Raw genomic sequence first — 20,290 nt, forward strand, 5'->3', positions numbered from 1 at the left:
CCCGTTAATTCTCATTCATGATACCATTATCTAAAAAGCTGATATGAGGATAGTCGGACAGGATTCATTGTTAGAGATCTGGTAAAGCTTTAACTAGCAGCAGTTGGTCATAGGCTGTATTGATATGCTCACCTTTGAGATTCAAATACAGCATCTCAGAAATGCTTCAAGCTTCTTTCATTTATTTGACAGAATTCTAAACATGGTTTAAAAAAACAACTTTAAATTGGTTGTTTTCCTGGCATGGAGTTGACTTTTAACTGTAGTTCACAAATTTTCAACAGGGTTGAGGTTAGGGGTTTGATATTCCAGCAGTTCTTCATGGCAGGCTTGATTCTTAGTGGTCTCTGGGTTGTTGCAGAACCAATTTCATCTCATATAGAGGGTGACAGTTTGGGTTTTTGTCCTAACCTTGGCAAAGTGGTGACACGTTTGAATAATTTGTACAATTATTTGAACTAATCACCCTGGAATCTGCAGTTGTTTAGAAGTGGCTCTAAGAGACCTTCCTGACTATGAAGCTATGATTCTCCCTTTTAGATCTCCACTGAGTTCCATGGAGCTTTGCATTGTTCTGAGAATTGGTCAGTCGAATATTTGCTGTCTTAAGTCATGAAAGATGGATACTATACAATTATTTCATCTCGGAAAAAGAACAACTACCATGACATTCATGTCCATGATGACTGTAAACTTCTAACCACAGCTCTCTATATAACGGTGTAAATGCTTTTACTTTGAAGGTATGATGCCGGAAGTCTGACCAGTAAATAAATAGTGGTTTCTCCGAAGAAGCGCTTCACTTTAGGTTGAGGTCCAGGTGAGGAAAGTTGTTGCAGAGATTTCATTGGTGTGGTTTTTATACGTCGAGCTCTGGTTTGCTTTCATTTATCGTGTGTAACGGAACCGTGGCCGTGGGTTTGACGCCGGGACAGGACACATTTAGCGGAAGAGCTAACACAGTCTGCGCATTACTGAAGTTCAGAGACTGTCGAGCTGGCAGAGGTAACGAACCGTTAGCTAACCCGCTGACAACAAACACTTACCCACTCATTCATTTTCGTGTTTAGTTCTCCCTGTTTGAAGGAACAGAACTTAAAGTAGCTTCATCGTTCTCCTGTCGATGTGCCACATCAACGCGGGGCAGCTAACGCGAACTAAGTGAAAGGCATCACCGATAAAGGGCTCATTTTTCATCTCTGCTTGACGTGGCTGAGCTGCAATAAAAGGCTCTTTATATTCCACCAGGCTACAACTGTGCACCTGGCAACTATTACCGCGGCACCACCGAGGAGGTGAAGTACTCCCGAGGAGGATTTTAGACAGAAAATCTAATTATTTGGGAGGAGCCACTCCCCTCTGAGTGTAACGGGGAATCAGCTTACCTGACTTGTAAAGTTGAGGCATCAGCAAAGCAATTATTTTCCTGTGACGGAACTGGTCATTACTGTAATTTTCTGTTATTTTGATAGTTGGATGGTAGCGTTTTACTTGCTTCTTATGCACTAATATTCCAGTCATCATCTGCCGAGAAACTGGATCTATAACGTTTAAACTATTAGAAATATGTTTGAGATGCTGTTAAAATGGTTTGTCCTCGACTATTTGAGCCACAGTTTTTTTTCATGTTTTTTCATATACATACCGACTTTCATGATAGCAAATTCATTTTTTTAAAAAGATTTTGTTGACAAAGATTGTATTGTTATGAAGCTGAAATTACGAGTGAGATCATCGATTACTACTTACTCTTCATCTTCAAATCCTTATAAATTGTTTTTTAAGTGATTTGGAGCAAAAGCTGTCCAGGACTCCTTGGGACCCCCTCCTCTTATTTTCTTATCTGGCAAACCCACTGATAAGCTGTTGGCAAGCCCTGAAATGTGTACAAATAAGGCTTGCTTGATGGGTACTTTATCTCTTTATTTGCAGGGAAGTGTGTTCACTTGATAACTTTATAGCTCTGTGTTGTGTCCTCCCCAGATGTTTCAAATAAAGAGGATCTGTTGCATTGGTGCGGGTTACGTAGGAGGCCCAACATGCAGCGTCATCGCCCAGATGTGCCCGGAAATCACAGTGACTGTTGTGGACGTCAATGAGTCCCGAATCAAGGCCTGGAATTCTGACACTCTGCCCATTTATGAGGTAGCGTGCCATTATTTAAAAAAAAACAAAAAACGTGGCGCTGAGGATAGTAGGACAAGATTAATTATTAGAGATCTGGTTAAACTTTAACAAGCAGGAGTAGGTCATAGGCTATTATCCTGATATGTGCAGCTTGAGATTAATATTCAGCATCTCAGAAAAGCAGTAAAGTGTTCAGATTCATTAAAGTGTTAAAGGAGTAGGTGTAGCCAGGCAACAGTTCCAGGCAAATGTTTTTGTTAAATATTGCTCCACCTCATGGACAAAATGAAACCTAAATTACTTCCAGACTGTGTTGCAACTTTTCTACGTCAACTCTGACCACGGTGTATTGCATCATCGTGAGTAGTTTAAGGTTAGTCAGTGGTCACTGTGAGCTGGTGTTGCACTCTTCACGTTTATTTTTCCTGCTGTCTTACTAACACGGCCTCTCACTTCCTCCCATTTCAGCCTGGACTGAAGGAGGTGGTTGAATCATGCAGAGGAAGAAATTTGTTTTTTTCCACAGACATAGACTCGGCTATCAGGGACGCAGACCTCGTCTTTATCTCTGTGAGTCCATCATTTAGCTCCACACACACACAGCCCTAGAGCCCGACTGATCCTGGATATTCGGTGGTTGAATATAAGTGAAAGATGTCTGTCAGTCTTCAGTTGTATTTAAAAGAGGAGATTGTGGCCTTATTATTTAACTTCTCAGCAACGCATGTAACATGCTATGCAGAACACGTTCTGCTCAGCTGTGATGTGTAATGGATCTGTAATGACACAGTTTCTAATTTACTCCACTTTTCTCCTTTCTGCATTAAGTTTCTATCTTGTTCCAAATATACAGTTCAACACAGGCCGATAATGATCGACCAAAATTTCATTAGGGTTCTCCACCACACACCGGTTTTGCTTGTTTGGCCCACTGACATAATTAAACTGCACCTCTCCTTGCACTCCTCCAGGTGAACACCCCAACAAAGACTTACGGGATGGGGAAAGGTCGTGCGGCTGACCTGAAGTTCATCGAGGCGTGCGCCCGGCGCATTGTCGAGATGTCCGACGGCTACAAGATTGTCACGGAGAAGAGTACGGTGCCAGTGCGCGCCGCCGAGAGCATTAGACGGATATTTGACGCCAACACCAAACCCAGCCTCAACCTGCAAGTGCGTACCGTCACGTGAACAAAGCTCTCCGACCTTTGCTGAGCTGCTTGTTTCTAAAGTTGTGCTGCCGCTTCAGGTGCTGTCCAACCCAGAGTTCCTCGCAGAAGGAACGGCGGTGCGGGATCTGAAGGAGCCAGATCGCGTCCTGATTGGTGGAGATGAGACTGCTGAAGGTCAAAAGGCGATCAGAGCGTTGTGTGCTGTATATGAGCACTGGGTCCCCAAGGAGCGCATCATCACCACCAACACGTGGTCATCTGAGCTCTCAAAGCTGGTGAGTGAACCTCTGGGTGAGGTCGACCACAGAGAACAGTTTCGTAAATCTGTTGGTTGTTGTAGCAATTTATTAATCGTTTGCAAAAAAAAGGCCAGTTTTCTTGGAAAATATCTCATGATTAATATTTTTAATATTTAACAGTCAATAAAAAAATAAATTACCAGAACTACATAGATTAGATTTGTGTTTATTAATCTGTTTCCAAATAGCTGCTCTTTATTTAATCCGTATATTGAAGGGTATATAAAACATGGAAAAAGGGTCAGATAGATGAACTCTGCTTGTAGAAAATAAACTGTGTAAATTATTAAGACATCAACTTTTACTTTGTGCTGTCAATTAATTTCTATGATCAATTTTAATCAGCTAGTTGTTACTCATTTAGCGAAAACGTTGTATTTAGTTATTTATTTCATGTGTGTGAGACGATCCACTCCACCCTACCTTTCAGTCTGTCTGTGAAGCGGTCCTTTTATGCAGGAAATTGAGAAGCGCTCTGGCTGAATGTTTCCATTCAGTAACATCTTCGCCCAGTGCCAGTGCTCTATAAAAGCTCTTGGAGTTAGCTGCTGGGCGTCTCTCCTGCCCTGAGTCACATTTGATTTCTGTGGCTTCTTGGTTTGCTTGTTGGACTAAATGTCCTTGAATGCACCATCTCTTGACTCGTGCATTCACTTGCACTACGCATCACATTGATTACACACACCACGGCTCAATTTCAGGTCTTTGTTCGTTTGATTAAAAAAATATTCTTTTTTAATTGGATTTGTGAGTCTCCTTCTGTCATCGCTGAGTGGCCTGGTGTATGAGAAGTGTGTAAGTGATTATCACAGTACTTGTCCTTATCACAGAGCTAAACGAGTATTCCTGTGTGTCTGTGTGCAGGCAGCTAATGCATTCCTGGCACAGCGAATCAGCAGCATCAACAGTATCAGTGCTCTGTGCGAGGCCACTGGAGCCGACGTGGAGGAAGTGGCCAAGGCGATCGGCATGGACCAGAGAATAGGGAACAAGTTCCTTAAAGCCAGCGTAGGTGAGACAGTTTGTTTTCACATCCGCTGAACACGTACGAATGTTTCCCGTTCATCTCTTTGCTGTTTCTGATGCCTCGTACAGGTTTTGGTGGAAGCTGTTTCCAGAAGGATGTGCTGAATCTGGTGTATCTGTGCGAAGCCCTCAACCTGCCTGAGGTGGCTTCCTATTGGCAGCAGGTGAGAGCGACGCTCCTTTAGATGAGGAAGAGTAGTGGCTGAAGTCAGAGCCTCTCCCGAATGACTGAACACTTCGCCTTAGGCTAAGGGAGATTTTGTGGCAAAATCGATGCAGAACGTTTTGGACATAACGGTTTATCTCCAATTAAACAACTTGTACATCTAGTACTGATTAGTGACAGTAGCACTTATTTTATTTTATTTTTTTAAGGTGATCGACATGAATGAGTACCAAAGACGACGGTTTGCCTGCAGGATCATCGACTGTCTCTTCAACACTGTTACCGGCAAAAAGATCGCCCTGCTAGGCTTCTCCTTCAAAAAGGACACGGGTGACACGAGGTGGGTCTCCTCCTTTTATTTTGGCCATTTCTTTCCCGTTTTGATTCACTTGAAATGGCTTTGTTAAACTTTTGTTAATCATAAACCTCAGTGTATGAAAGGATAATGAAGAGCCCATTTCAAACCCTGGGTTTGCTCTTTGTACATACAAAACCTGCAGAGTCACTACTGACTGCTTTAATGTGCATCTGTGAACTGTAACCTCGATTGGAGCTGACATCAAGGTGTGTGCACGTGTGTTGTGTAACTCCAGGGAGTCGTCCAGTATCTACATTTCTAAGTACCTGATGGATGAGGGCGCCAAGCTGTTCATCTATGACCCCAAAGTCCTTAAAGAGCAAATCATTCACGACCTCTCCCAGCCCAGCATCTCCGAGGACAACCCAGAGAGAGGTGTGTGTGCAGTTTGCAGGTTGCAGTTTCCAGTGCAGTACTGAAAAACTCATTGTGTAGTTTATTTTTGTCAACACCCTGATTTACTTCATGTCTGTATGAGTGAACCAGGTGGTTTAGTGTAAAGACACCTTCAGCTCACTTCAGTACCTGGCTGCAGACAGCTTAAATAAACATGACTGTAATGTGGTAATAAGTGAGCTATAGAGATGCTGCTCTGTGGGTGGTGTTACCTTTGTACAGGGCATTGCTAAGCAAACTGGTTACAGGCTCGAGCATGACACTTTACATGCAGACAGGAGAGGTAATGATGTTATAATCCAACACCTTTAAGATCAAAACTATTAAATGACTGCTCCTTTTCTGATAATAAAATCTGATAGGACTTGAAAATAAACCAGAATTCCAGGATGTATTTAATAAGATTTATAAAACTGTAACTCTGACTGTGCTGTAATAGTTCAAATTGTCTGTTGGGGAGAATTTAAGCCAACAAAGTATATCATGTCCTCTACACCCACCAATGTTATCTTTGGGTGGGTGTAAAGGACATTTTCAAGAGAACCTAAGATAGGATAGGGACACACCATGTCAGAAGCGAGTAAACTTCTTAAACATCGCCTGTTTTTGCTCCATTCCTGCTCCATATTTTCATTCTTGAACTTTGGTACAATTCACATTTCAAAATGATCATTGTTTGGCTTTTACTGGGCCTTGGTGCAGAAAGTGTTTGTCTTTCCTCTCTTCTGATTGGCTGTCCCTCACAAACAGCAGGCAGCTGTAGCAGAGAGAACCACATTAGATATTGCTTCTCTTAGATGCCACTGAGATCTCAGTAACTTTCAGTTGCTTTATCAGTAACTAAAGCAGCACTCACTAACACTAATTTGTTTGAACTGTTCTTCATTTTTAGTGTCTGAGTTGGTGACTGTGACATCAGACCCTTATGAGGCTTGCCAGAGCGCTCATGCATTGGTCATCTGCACAGAGTGGGACATGTTTAAGGTCCCAGTTACATTTTACTACTACTTTTATTTTTTTAAATGCTTCGTATTTGAGGAATATGTGAGAAAACATTTTAATAGTCATATCTGCTTAATCCCACCACAGGAACTGGACTACGATAAGATTTACAAGAACATGCTGAAGCCGGCTTTCATGTTTGATGGCCGCAGAGTGCTGGACCACCTTCACCCTCATCTTCAGAGCCTTGGCTTCCAGGTAAGATTTACAAAAAAAAAAAGTTCCAACCCCTCCATCATGTAAAAATCCAAAGTATTTAAGTTTTTTTTGTTTGTTTGTTTTCCTGTCTGCAGATCGAGACCATCGGTAAAAAGGTGACACCAGCACGAATCCCCTACACTCCAGCAGCTGCTGGTCCTCGAATCACTGCCAGCGACGTTCCCACCAGCAAAGCAAAAGTCTGAAACTCATTTCTTCATCACTCAACATGCAGCAGATTCCTCCTAGCCTTTCCCCCCTGTAGCTGGTGAAACAATCCAGATCCTTCTCCCTCAGATGCTGTATCATGCCCGATGAACAGCGTGTGTGGGGGGGATTGGATGAGAGCTGCTGATCCTTGAATCCAAAATTCGTGAATGATTGTTTTTTGTTTTTGATTAAAGCATTCCATATGTGGTTAGTTTTATACATTTCACATATCAGGTACACCTGTTGGACTGATTTTTGATGAACACTATCAGCCTGAGTGTTATATTTACTGTACAATCAACTATTGTTCTAAATCACAAATTTTATACTTATAGTATTTTTTATAAATCTACTGTATGTTAGTCTGTCCTCAATATCTGTGGCTGTTTACTCAAAAGGGCCAATGCAAGTAAATTAATTTTTCTGTTTTGTCTGTTTCAAGTAATAATAAAAAAAATAATTAAGAAATGACAAACTGCAAAAATGTGACCTTTAAGACTTTTATTTCTATAAATATCAATGTACATTTGAACTGATCGGTGTGCAGCACAAACATCTTTCTTGTCCAGCTGTGACATTTACACTGTTTTACTCTAGAAAAAGTGCACTTTCTTCCAAATTGGCTGTTCAGCAAATACACGGGTATCAAAATCTTTTGCCACCCGTTTACCTGCTGGGAGGCTAATTGCCCTTGCTTTGTACCTTTCTTCCACACAGTACAGGATGGATGGTGCTTCTTGTTTTTGTATCACAAGACTGATCCAAAAATAAAAAAAGGATCCCGCTTCATTAAATCAGTTCTAAAGAAGCAGACATGAAGATTGTATAGGAATTTCTCTTATGTATTAATCACATTATTTTATTGTATAATGCCTTGGTGCCACTGGATTTTAACATGTCTCACACTCATACAGTAAGACAAATGGTGGGGGTCTAGTAAGGAAGTTGGGGGAAGCAGACAACTCCACAGGAAGAGTCTTTTGTCTCTTCGAGGACTCTGGGAGGTAGCAAGGGAGTGTGAAACAGTTGTGTACTGCCTTTTGTTCCTGAAGAAGAAGCTGGGAGCCATGCTAGGCTCAGGGAGACTCTGCTGACCGTCTGCCCCGCGGTCATGCAGGCTCTCCACCAACTTGGTTGTCTGTTGTCTTTGTGTGTTTGGATTAAAGAATGTTAGCTACTGCTCGTCTGTAGGCTTTATTTAATCGAAAACTTCCACAACAAGGTGATCGTGAACAGAGCCCACTGTTAAAGGTCAGTAGCTGTTGAGAATAGATTCCTTAATATACATCATAGTTAAAGAGAATATAGTTTGGGATTGATTGTAATATTACAATATGGCCGTTAATGGGTGTAAGAAGGCCTGGAATGGGAACAAAGAACTGGGGTGCAGGGCAGGAGGACAATCAACCTGGGCCAGGAAGCAAGAATTACTGAGGGTGAGGGGCAGGCAAAGGGACACTACCTTAAAAGGAGATGGGGTCAGGGTGTCAGCACCCTTGGCCACTGTACTAGTGTATTTCCATTGTGGGGGTGTTTAGTGTAGGGGGGAGGAGACCAGAGGTTATAACTGCAACTGTTGTGTGGAGTTCTTTAGATCAGCCTTTAGCATAGGACTGCATAGGACTGCAGTGTGCGGATCTCCAGATGCATCTGTAAGAATAATGGGTAATAAAAGGATTGTGTAAAACATGGAAACATCTCAGCGTGATCTCTACCAGGACCAAAAGAATCGCAGAGACCGGCATTGTCTCAACATAGCTTCTTTTTTTTTAAGCCCAAAGTTCACTGAGACGAGGGATGGGATTTAGGAATCCCCAAGGAGCGGAAGCAAATTACAGCCTCTGCTCCTGACAGCTGGGCGAGTTGGTGGACACTCGGGTTATCCAACGTGTCTGCTGTTTGTTCTTTGATAGTCTCTTTAAAATGCAGCCCTCTGGCTTTTTCTCAGGGAACACAGAGCAGCAGTTAGAGTATGGTCCCTGTACTTACAAGTCTGTTATTGTCACTTCTGTAGCTTTATTTAATGCCTCCCACAAACATTGTACTAATATTAAACATGTTTCCTGTGCTGTACTTTAAATCGGTGCATTACGTTACAGATGGACGAAGCTCATTTTGTCACTGCGTACAGCTGAACGCACACAGCAGGCTCCTCATTCTGCTGCTTCTGTTTCCCTCTTCTTCAGTAGATTCTTTAAGAAGAATTCGCCTGTGAAGAAAAAAAAAGAAGAAATGCACTGAATTCATCCATCCTCTGCTTCTTGTCCCGTTCACAGGAGCAGCAGTCTAAGCAGAGATCCCCAAACATACTTTCCCTGCCCACTTATCCCAGTTCTTCCATGGGGGACCCTGAAGCATTCCCAATTCACCTGAGAGAGATAACCTCTTAAGGCTACTGTGGGGTCTGCCCCAGGTCCTCCTCTAAATAGGACATACCTAAAATACCTCATTTAGGAGGAGGAGGAGTAGCAGCTCCACACCGATTCCCTTCCAAATGACTGAGCTCTACATTCCTGTCTCTGAGGGGGAGCCCACCCGCCCTTCAGAGGAAGCTCATTTCCACCACTTGAATTGATCTAATTTTTATTGAGTGATTTGGCCCAAGTTTTACTGCTGAATTTGTCTGAAAATGCAAAGCCACGTTTAATAACATGATTTCTCTTCTTAACTGAAACAAATTAACTGTCTCTCTTTTGTCTTTGCAATCATATAATTATGCTTATAGTTGATATCCCTGATCACAGTGTTTTGTTTTTATTTTTATCTCTGACCTAATATCTCCACTTTTATTTGAATGTTTTTGGCTTAGTTGGCTTTGGACAGTCACGAGGATGATTTGTGCACTTCATTAGGCACTCTTTTCCCCACCTGATCGTCTCTTTAAAAAAAATAAAAAAAATTGCAATGTTTATCTGACAAAGTCTATAATATGTTTCCAGAAGTGCAAAGTTGAAAATATGTAACTAAAATGATTTCATATAGAGATTTAATATTCTTTGCACACTGGCTGGACATGTTGAATATTAATATATCCAAAAAATACTAATAAACATTTATTAACATCACTTCTCACCTGCTTTGTAGGAGGATCGCACCAGTGGTCCGCTGGCTGTGTAGGTGAAGCCCATATCACTGCCAACTTTCTCCCAGTGGGCAAACCTCTCTGGAGTGACATATTCCTCCACCTAAATCCCAAAGACACACACACACGCACAGAGTCAGAGTGAATGTGTCTGTAGCCGGCAGCACAGCAGTAGGAGTGTTTACCTTTAGGTGGCGTTTGGTCGGCTGCATGTACTGCCCGAGTGTTAGACAGTCCACTTCTGCCTCTCGCAACTCTGTAATGACATCCTGTCAGAAAACTGTAGAGTTTGTCTGATTTTTTATAATGTGTGTGTGCGTGAGACAGCGGACTACACACCCGTCATAGTGCTGATGATCTGTTGGTCAGTCTCTCCGAGCCCCAGCATGATGGAGGTCTTGGTGAGCACCGTCGGTTTGACCTTTTTAGCGTGCTTCAGGACGCTCAGAGACTGATCAAAGTTTGCTCTGGGATCACGTACATGCCTGTAAATACACGACAAACATCACTGTGCATCTGAGAAATGTCTCTGCTGCACCACCTGCTGGTCAACATGTGTTACTGCAGCGTAACGACCTTGCATGTTTTTATTGACTTTAACAATACTTCACACGAGCCTGCTTTATACTGTGTGTTTATGGCCATGAATTTAAGCTTTTTAATGGCAGAACTAGAAATTAGATGCTCAGATTTTGACTCTGAGGACTTACAGTCTATTAAAAATCCCTCAGTACCTTTGTAGCTCGCGCACTGTTTCCACATTGTGGGCGTACACGTCTAATCCCGACAGGGCGATCTTTTCCACCGCTGCCAGGTCTCCACGGAAATCAGGAGTCAGGCATTCAACCAGGATCTGAGGATTTCTAGCAGGCAGGATCAAAGTTGCTTTTACAAAGACATTCAGATAATGTAATAAATCCAAAAGGGGCGGAGTCGTGTTTACCTTTCTTTCAGGTTAGTAACCGTCTTAGCAAAGTGCTCCGCTCCACCATCAGCAATATCTGCACAAAAATACAGAGAGAAGAAAAATCTAAGATATATATGATATATAATATTTTGAAAATGCCTTGAATTTTATCTTTAATTTGTGGACATTTTTGTATTTGTAAACTGAAAGTTAAAACCAGAACAGTCTGATTTCTTTACAGCTTTATGTTATTAAATTCTACAAATTGCAATGCAGTTGATCGTCACTCATGTAATTCTTGCTGATGCACAACAGCAAGAGACTCATGCAGATACAGTCAGGTAAGAAACTAGTACCGTCTCTGTCGACCGAGGTGAGGACCACGTAATCCAGTCCCCAGGCGGCGATGGCTTTGGCTGTGTTGTACGGCTCGTCAGGGTCAAGAGGCGGAGGCTGACGTGCTGTCTTTACTGAGCAAAACCTGCACCCACGGGTGCATGTGTCTCCCATCAGCTACACACACAAATACATTATCTCGCTAAAATAGAACAAAGAATCCAGACAAATATAAAACACTGATATAGCAGCGCCAGTTCATAAAAGAACAGATGGTGAATATTAAAGATTAAAGTGCTTCTTTGCCCTCTTCAAAAACTGGAAGTAAATTCAGAGAGCAGCAGAGACTCACCATGATGGTGGCTGTGGCTGTGGCGTACTCTCCTCCTCCCCAGCATTCCCCGATGTTCGGACACCTGGCCTCCTCACACACCTGAGATAACAGACAGATTATTCATAAATCACAACAACAGTCATCTAAAGATGCTTTATATCGTAAGGTAAAGACCCAACAATATTAGAAAGAACTCCAAAACCAGATGACCCCCTATGAGATAGGACTTTGTGACAGAGGGAAGGCAAAAAAAACAACAACACAAAAAACACTTCAACAGGAAGAAACCTCCAGCAGAACCAGGCTCAGGAAGGGGCAGCCATCTGCTGAAATCCAAACTGGGTGCTGGAAGCTTTGGAATTTTTTGAGCTATCCTACTGCATTTAAACTGTTTTAATGGGCTGTTTAATGTTTTGGCTGCTGTTACACGGGAATTTCAAAATTTCTTTCTTATCTTATTAAACATTTTTCAGCCTTTCTGTTGAAGGTTGAATAGTCAAAAACGTAGCATGTGCCGTTCAGTGAGCTGAGAAACTGCAATATTTTGATAAGTGCGTCAGTGCTACAGCAGTGTGAAGGCGAATCAGTGGAGACCTTCAAAGATCACATTAGTTGCACCTCAAACATTTCTTTAACAGCAGCCAAAAAGCAGCTGGGCTGCCTGACAACTTACAGACGGAAAACTTACCGTGTGAAGGTTGAGATCTCTCAGGGTGTTCTTCAGCCTGTTGTAATTCTTTCCAATGGGGATCTCAGTCTTCAACCATGGAGGAAGCCGCAGCCTGACAGGAACAACAGCAGACAGCTCGGTGTCTAACAGTGCTCTCATCTCTAAGTATCTGTGTCTAAATACTGCTAAAAAACGTTTACTGATAATAAAGAAACCTGCTAGGTCAGAGCCTGCAGTGCGGGGAAGAGCTCATTGAGAATTAGTGGCAGGCTCTCAGGTCTGCCTGATGCCCCTACATGTAATAACTTTGTCCTCATCTGTATTTTGAGCTCTATGATGAAAAATCCTGCATGCATTTGGATGTGTTTTGCTACTAAACAGTCGTTTTCTTAATCTCAACTTCACTTGCATCTTCTGTGACTGGCTGCAGGGCGCTAACCAAGCGCCCGTCACTTTTGCATGTGTCGACTTCGCCTTTAATGATCATTATGGTGTTGAACTGTTCTCTATAGCATGTGTCTGCACATTTATGGTAGAGCCGAGCAGGCCAACAGCTCATTATCCAACAAACACTTTTATATTTCCTCTGAAATCCATTTTTCCATTTGAATGTTTAATGCAAACATTTTGACTAGCTTTTACTGAAGCTTTAACAGCGTTGCTTATAGCAGTGTTTGTGATGAAGTTTTGGACTCAGAGACTCAGCTTCTGTTTGTGTGCATTAACAGAACAAAATAAACGTGCAGATGCTGATTTCTATACTAAATGATAGTCGACCTATCATTTAGTATAATCCAACAACTGCTACAAGTGAAATGCAGTCTGTTTATTTTTGTCAGTGATCATGAGTTTAAAACTCAGACATGCCAGCATCTTAACATGGACTCAAACCAAAGCTCAAGCTCCCCGGGGCCTGAAGCCTCACCTCTCTCCCTTCTGTCTCTTCAGGGTGCCTTTGTACTCAGCCCACTTGCTTTTTTCAGATAATTCCCCTGAAATAAAGTCTTGCAGGTCAGGCCCGTCGTCTCTGAGCAGCTCCTTCTTTCTGTCACTTCTCTCCGGGGAGGGTCTGGTTGATAAGCAGCTGGTGTAAACCTGCAGAGCAACACTGACGATTAGTTCAGGAGCTTCTCTGTGTTTCTACACACGGCAATTCACACTGACAAGGTGGTCACGACTCCGGCTACTAAACTACATATTCGCTTAGACACATACAATCTGTCAGAGGCCTCCTGACAGACCCAGCTGGGAAGCCCGCAGTCAGATTTTTTCACCGGCTGGAGCCGTTAATAGACTATCCGAGCCAAAGTTTGTTAGACTGAGTTGTGAATTTAACTACTCACGTGTGGGATGCATCTGGGACTCAGCCACAGGTGGTTTGTGGAGAAACGACCCGCTACGCAACAACTTTGCTTGAGTAGCGCCATGACTTTGGCTAGCAGGCGGTTAACGTTGGGATAGCACCTCGGCGAACGACTGCTTTGGTCTGGTGCTTCACGTGAAGCGGACAGAATTGGAAAGTATTCTTTAAAAAAAATGAGCTAAAATTTCAACGTAGGTGATTTTTTTTTTTTTACGAACTTAATGGGTTATAGATATATTTTAAAATGAAGACTAGACGAGCTGGAACATAACATTATGGCAGCATTAAAAAAAATTCTAAAACAAAATAAGGCAACAGATGGACTAAAAGATGGCCATTAATGATGATAATTTGAAAGGGACTTACATGAAAACATGTTTAAATACTATTTAACAAATTGAATCAGATTCAAATTGAGAGACAATACTCAATATTACACAATACTTAAGTAAGCGAAATCGCCCATCAGTTATAATGTTGAAATCCCTTTGCAGTGAAGTGACAGTGAACGCGTCTCTGGGAGTGCTGAATGTAGACTGTACGATGCCACTCGAATGCGGCAAAGCTAAATAAAATGTTTGAAAAGCTTGCAGTAAAAAATAACAACAGAAAACGCTGCTCTTTAACTTTTGGAATCTTTTTGGTGGTTTGCGACACCTCTGTTCAAATATTTACATCCAAAATATGCGCTCCTCGATCGTCTGGTAATGCCTGCTGGTGGCACGTACAATTGCGTGGTGACGTCGTCCTTTCCTCCTTTCCTCTGCTACCGGCGAGGTGAGGATAACCGAAAAATTGTTGCCTTGCTTTCATCTAACTACATCTATGTCTCTTAAACCTATATTTCGCTCGATTTTGAGCCATCACACTGAGAATATGTTACACTTCTCACCATAATCTGTATTTGTAGCCTACTTTAGCTCTGTCGGGATATATGATGTTAGTTTTAATCAGGTTTGATGCTTGAGGCCTGGCGCTCTGTACTCGCTGAGGCCCACAGCGGATTCAACAATGCTCATATTAAACATGGCGTTTGCGCGGCTCCAGGTGTTATTTAACAACTTCTAACGTCTAACGTTTTTACTGTATCGGTATCTCATGAAAGGAGCTGGTCGGCTATCTAATGCTTACTTCTGTTAGCATTGTAGCTAAAGCTTGCTGACACCAGTGTGGTGTGCCTGTATCTCACAGTCCGAACTTTAGTAAACAGTCATTGTGGAGCTGTTAAAATCACAGATATAAAGGCATACACGCTTTAGCCTGAATCTCAGAGCCAGTCAAACTTTTCAGAGTTGAAAGCACCTATTTTGTCTCTTTACAGAATGAAGACCATTCTCAGCAGCCAAACTGTCGACCTCCCCGACAATGGTAAGGGGAAAATCAGTTTTCCACACAGATGTATTTATGTCCTGTCTGTAGAGTAGCTTCTAACCTTTTTTTTTTATATTTGTGCTTGTTGTGCGGCAGTCGAGGTGAGGCTGAAGGGCCGAACTGTGACTGTCAAAGGCCCCCGTGGCAAGCTCACCAGGGAGTTCAACCACATCAACCTGGAGCTCAGCCTGCTGGGCAAGAAACAGAAGAAGGTATGAAAGAGCCAGAATAATGCTAAGTTACTTAAAGTGAAGTTAGCAGCCCCAGGATGTGATGGCAGGAGGGCATCACACATGTTTGGTATTAAGGATGTGTGATTTTAGAGTGTATAAGTTTTCAGATTTAAATAGTGAGTTGTTTTGGTTGAGGTTGGATATGTAAAATTAACAACTGCATCATTTAGAAAAGTGCTTTAAGAACTGGTTGGGTCTTCAAACTACTCTGCTCAGTGCGAAGTTTGTAGATAAAGGGCTTAAAATGTCAATTTATTGTCTTAAAATGGGAGTAATCCTAAAAGCCAGTTATGTGCTTTGCCTAAAAGTGCCATAAGTGGATTGCAGAATGAGTTTTTGTACAGGGCTGTTTATATGACTGTTGAAAAAAAGGTTTAATACATACACAGCTGGTGTCAACAGTGCTAAGAACAAGTTGTAGAAAAAGTCTTTAATTTTAGAGGGAAACTATTGAAATATCTGACTGGCTGTGACTGAGATGATATCAGCGTTTGAAACCATCCAACTGTTTTCTTCAATTGATCCAATCCCAGCTGTGATAGGGCGAGAGGCAGGGTGCATGAACAGGTTTTCAGTCTATTGCAGAGCTAACACAGAGAGACAGACAGCTGTTAATGCTCACATTCACGCCTATGGCACACTTTGTTATTAATGTATCATGCATATATTTGACAGCAGCACTGTTGCCGCACAGCAAGAAGGTCCTGAGTTCATTCCACAATCAGGCCGGGGTCTTTCTGTGTGGAGTTTGCATGTTCTCCCCGTGTTTGCGTGGGTTCCCTCCGGGTACTCTGGCTTCCTCCCACAGTCCAAAGACATGCAATTAGTGGGGTTAGGTTAATTGATCAATCTAAGTCGCCCATAGTTGTGAATGCGGGAGTGAATGTGAGCGCGAATGGTTGTCTGTCTCTGTGTGTTAGCCCTGCGACAGACTGGCGACCTGTCCAGGGTGTACCCTTCCTCTCGCCCTGTGACAGCTGGGATACGCTCCAGCGCCCCCTGTGACCCTGAAAAGGAGAAGCGGATGAATGGCATATATTGGAAGTGTGGGAGGAAACCAGGATACTCTGAAAGAACAAAACAAGGGGAGAACATACAAACTCCACACTGAAAGACCCTGGCCGACCAGTGGATTTAAACCCAGGACCTTCTTACTGGGCTAAGCACCACACCTCCGTGCTGCCCCTCGTTTAAAACCTCTAGAATGTGTCCAATAGTCTGTGTGGTTTGCACTTGCTGTATAGTAAGTGTATACTGACATTAATGCATTTGGACGACAGAGTTGGTTTTTGGTGTTCTGACATGTGTTCCTGTCAGATTTGAGGCTGTTAGCCGGGGTGTAGTTAGTGTATCGCAACAGGTAAACAGCAGCTACTGCAAAAGGTAAATGTGGTTGCATTTTCCAATGGCGGTCTGCAAGGCCAGTATTTCGCTCACATGTGGGCTGATTGCTTCAACACCTGTTTCATGCAAGTGATTTGAGCTGCTGTGCTTTTTTTTTTTTCCCCTCAGCTTCGTGTGGATAAATGGTGGGGAAACAGGAAGGAGTTGGCCACAGTCCGCACCATCTGCAGCCACGTCCAGAACATGATCAAGGGAGTCACTTTGGTGAGAGCTCAGATATGCTTGTTTCAGTCGGTCCAGTTATAAACCCTGTGCATGCTTCTGGCTGACCCTGCCTATTGTTCCAGCATCAATTCTGTTTGCCTCTCATGCTTTTGTGCCACTGCAGGGTTTCCGGTACAAAATGCGTTCCGTGTACGCCCATTTCCCCATCAACGTGGTCATCCAGGAGAGCGGCACCCTGGTCGAGATCAGGAACTTCTTGGGAGAGAAATACATTCGCCGTGTCCGAATGAGGGGTGGTGAGTCTGCGTCAAATCATGGAAATGTTTATGAGAATGGCACGTGTGAAGTCCAGAAATATTCAAAGTTTCTGAGGTGTGGCGTAAATGACTTTGTCAGGAGAAGTTGGAAGTTATGTATAACTTCATATTGGGTTTGTGGTTGATTAGACACAAATACTTGTGACACATTAAAAGTTAAAATAGCCAGATGGAAGGGACCACAGTGAATTTATCATTTTAGTCTTCAAAATGTCAAATTATCTTTAAAGATCATTAAAGACTTGTTTTTCTGATCTTTTGTTTCATCAGTTCAAAGCCCAAGAGGCATCATACTAAAATCATGAAATTCACACACTCGTGAAGCTGAACGAGCTGCTGGTTGGGCAAAAACTGCTAACGGCTGATTTGAAAACCAGGGCTCGTTAAATTTATGGATTAGGAAATTATTTTGTCAATCAATCAAATCTTTATTCGTCACATGCAGGTTGCCCTGCAGTGAAAGCAGGCCTCTCTCTGATGTTTCCCCTCATACGCTCATTGGTGTTGTTTTGAGCCTTCACAGCAGCTGTAAGAGTCTCAAAGGTGTTGACCATATTACGTTCGTTGTGAGAGGTTGCGCCTCGTTCCATCGCTTCGATTCCAGCGGGCAGCCTTGGGGGGGGTTTGAACAGCCGGTTCCGCTCTCTTATTTCTCCGATAAACCAGGGCTAAGCCAACTCCGATCAGCATGAACCCTGTTATCACGGTTCCGAATAGATAGATATCTTCAGCGTCCTCGATCGACAGTCCCGCCAGGCACATACAGATTAATTGGTGTAGTGAGTCTCTGAGGAGGGATTTAGAATTGGCAGAGAGTGAGGCACGTGCAGACTTTGTGGAGTCATTGAAGCAGATTCTTTAATTTGTGATGAAGTCTGGAGTTGCACTCAGAGTTCAAACATGGTCAGTTAAGCATATCGACTTTTCTCTCAGCAGATCTAAAGATCCTGAGCTCGCCTCATTTTGGTGATGTAATGTCTGAAGCTGGATATTTATTATTTGGTGGAACTGTCATCTCATTGGAGGGCCACTTTAGTGTTCAAGTAGTACAGAAAAAACAAAATAGACAAATATTTCTGAAAATGTAGTGGAGGTTTTTTCTTTTTTTTTCTCTCTCTTTTTTTTTTTAAACATTTCTAATTTTGTATAATAAGACTAAACTTTTATCCTTGTTCTCTTTCAGGTGTGCTGTGTTCAGTCTCAGCCGCACAGAAGGACGAGCTGGTCCTGGAGGGTAACGACATTGAGCTGGTGTCCAACTCTGGTACGTCTGCCTGCTGTTTCCTCTTTAGGTTTTCTACACCATAGGATGAAATGATATGATTATGTCAAGCTCCACCAGCAGATGAGAAGTTTTTCATTATTTCAGTCGCAGCCGTCCTGAAACTGATTCAGTGTCACCTTGATGCTCGGTGTAGATAAGAGTGAATAAAACATCAGCGGATGTTTGTCACCAACCTTATGGTTGGAAAACTGGACTCTGTGGACAGTTGTTGCACATCATCTGTACACACTACATGCAGTTGGACATCAGTGCAGCTGCTAATCCAGTTTATCACACTTGACTTCTGATCAAGTTTCCCTCCACCTAAAGTCCTACTGTTCTCCTTACTGGGGTGCAGTGAGGGTTTTATCGATTATCTGACAGACATTAAGTTCAGGTTCTCAAATGAAATTATGGAAAGAAGATAAACTCAAATCAGAGAAGAACAGCCTCTGATCTCACCAGTGTTTTTAGACTATTGTAAATTTGAGTTTCTCCTTGAATTGATTTTTCGTCTTCACTCTTCTACATTAAGGACTGAGCACGGTCTTGTTTGCACGTCTACTTTGATGAACAAAAACCCCATCGCTCCACCTCAGTTGAGATTTTTTTTTTTTTTTTGCTAGTCTATAGTTGTTCTCCAGAATCTGTATTTTTAGTTTTTGTCCATATTAGTCGGTTGTTTTGGCTCAGCTTTTGAAGGCAAAGCTTTGTTATACAGCAGTGAGTATAAATATCACATTGATGTCAAACAAAGGCCAAAAACTGTCACCTGACCATAATCCACTCAAGACTGTATATAATTTCTGAAAATGAGTTTAAAGTCAAAATGCTCCTGCAGGTGGATTTTCCTGTAAATCCCTGATGGAGCTGTGAGATGCGAGTGTAAGATGCTTTTAGACCTTTTTAACTACCTTTTGATTCACATGCTACAATCCAAACAGCTCGACCTGCATGTATAAAAAGGAGGGTCGGTATGAGACCGCTGCCTCAGGGACATATCAGGTTTTTCTGGACTTGTGTCCAGATTCTTAGTAAACACGTTGGAGATGAAATTTGAACTTGGAGCCAAAACGACAGCAAACAGTGTGTCACACAGTCCTTCCTGAATCTTGTGTAATCCTGTTGTGATGTGCTACTTATCACCCCAACTTCTCTGTTGCAGCTGCTCTGATCCAGCAGGCCACAACTGTCAAAAATAAGGATATCAGGAAGTTCTTGGACGGCATTTACGTGTCTGAGAAGGGAACAGTCTTGGAACCGGAACAGTAAAAGTTACACCTACACTCTCGGAGGTTAGACATCACCATCCTCCTGTCCTGCATGCTCTGCTGGTTTTTCTTCCTTTTAATGGTTTCATTCTTTCAGATCTTTTTACACAATGCGCTGCTGCTCCACTTTATTTAAACTTATTTGTTGGGGCTCATGGATGTAGTTAAATTATTTTCCATTAATAAATACTCCTTACATGAAGTCGCCTTCATGTGTGAATCAATCTCCAAAAATCTGACTGGGCTTTTAACATTTTATCGGCAGTTTCAGATCATTAACAGTTTCATAAAAGCTGTAACTGATACGAACTGTTTTCCAGCCCCATGTGGTGTTTGTGTGGATGCTTTTGGCGTCACTGTTTGCATGAATGTGCACCACAGCGTGCATCTGTGCTCCTAAAGCTGCCCATTATTTTTGAAGTAAACTCTTCATTAATCCTCCCACTAAGTTGATCTGTCCTCACACTCGGCTCCTCTGTTTGTTTCCAGCAGCCCTGATCCAGCAGACCACCACAGTCGGAAAGAAGGACATCAGGAAGTTCCTGCACAGCACAGTGCTAATGACAAGCTAATAAGACCAATAAACTAATGTGTTTTCCAGTTAATCCAGTCTCTGCCTC

The 20,290-nt window shown here is 42.5% G+C and overlaps 3 protein-coding genes across 6 annotated transcripts; 2 read left to right on the forward strand and 1 right to left on the reverse strand.

Moving 5' to 3' along the window:
• Positions 1–741: 741 nt before the first annotated feature.
• ugdh (UDP-glucose 6-dehydrogenase) lies at positions 742–7,377 on the forward strand. 3 transcript variants are annotated; one of them, XM_005928301.3, is made up of 12 exons: positions 742–820; positions 1,984–2,145; positions 2,596–2,697; positions 3,099–3,299; positions 3,376–3,573; positions 4,462–4,609; positions 4,693–4,787; positions 4,999–5,129; positions 5,383–5,522; positions 6,436–6,527; positions 6,633–6,743; positions 6,839–7,377. In XM_005928301.3, the coding sequence occupies exons 2-12, from the start codon at positions 1,984–1,986 to the stop codon at positions 6,947–6,949; spliced, it is 1,491 nt and encodes a 496-aa protein (XP_005928363.1). In that variant the 5' UTR covers positions 742–820; the 3' UTR covers positions 6,950–7,377. The 3 variants fall into 3 exon arrangements, with proteins under 3 accessions (XP_005928363.1, XP_005928362.1, XP_042079342.1); XM_005928300.3 differs by having other exon boundaries at positions 770–1,005; XM_042223408.1 differs by lacking the exons at positions 742–820; positions 1,984–2,145 and adding an exon at positions 2,174–2,500.
• A 62-nt stretch (positions 7,378–7,439) lies between these two features.
• Positions 7,440–13,775, reverse strand: lias (lipoic acid synthetase). Its single transcript, XM_005928302.3, has 11 exons — positions 13,626–13,775; positions 13,208–13,377; positions 12,301–12,394; positions 11,631–11,711; positions 11,299–11,455; positions 10,979–11,036; positions 10,770–10,898; positions 10,375–10,520; positions 10,221–10,291; positions 10,027–10,138; positions 7,440–9,162 (listed from the first exon to the last, which is right to left on the reverse strand). Exons 1-11 carry the CDS (start codon positions 13,707–13,709, stop codon positions 9,107–9,109), a joined length of 1,158 nt encoding a protein of 385 aa, XP_005928364.3. The 5' UTR covers positions 13,710–13,775; the 3' UTR covers positions 7,440–9,106.
• A 1,100-nt stretch (positions 13,776–14,875) lies between these two features.
• Positions 14,876–20,275, forward strand: rpl9 (ribosomal protein L9). Of its 2 annotated transcripts, none has more exons than XM_005928303.2 (7): positions 14,876–15,013; positions 15,113–15,228; positions 16,762–16,857; positions 16,982–17,114; positions 18,319–18,399; positions 19,565–19,694; positions 20,160–20,275. In XM_005928303.2, the coding sequence occupies exons 1-6, from the start codon at positions 14,968–14,970 to the stop codon at positions 19,669–19,671; spliced, it is 579 nt and encodes a 192-aa protein (XP_005928365.1). In that variant the 5' UTR covers positions 14,876–14,967; the 3' UTR covers positions 19,672–19,694; positions 20,160–20,275. The 2 variants fall into 2 exon arrangements, with proteins under 2 accessions (XP_005928365.1, XP_005928366.1); XM_005928304.2 differs by having other exon boundaries at positions 20,163–20,275.
• The last annotated feature ends 15 nt before the right edge of the window (positions 20,276–20,290 follow it).

This window comes from Haplochromis burtoni, unplaced genomic scaffold (assembly GCF_018398535.1).
Source record: "Haplochromis burtoni strain Fernald_Lab_line unplaced genomic scaffold, NCSU_Asbu1 Contig_110, whole genome shotgun sequence".
In the NCBI taxonomy this organism is placed as follows: Eukaryota; Metazoa; Chordata; class Actinopteri; order Cichliformes; family Cichlidae; genus Haplochromis; species Haplochromis burtoni.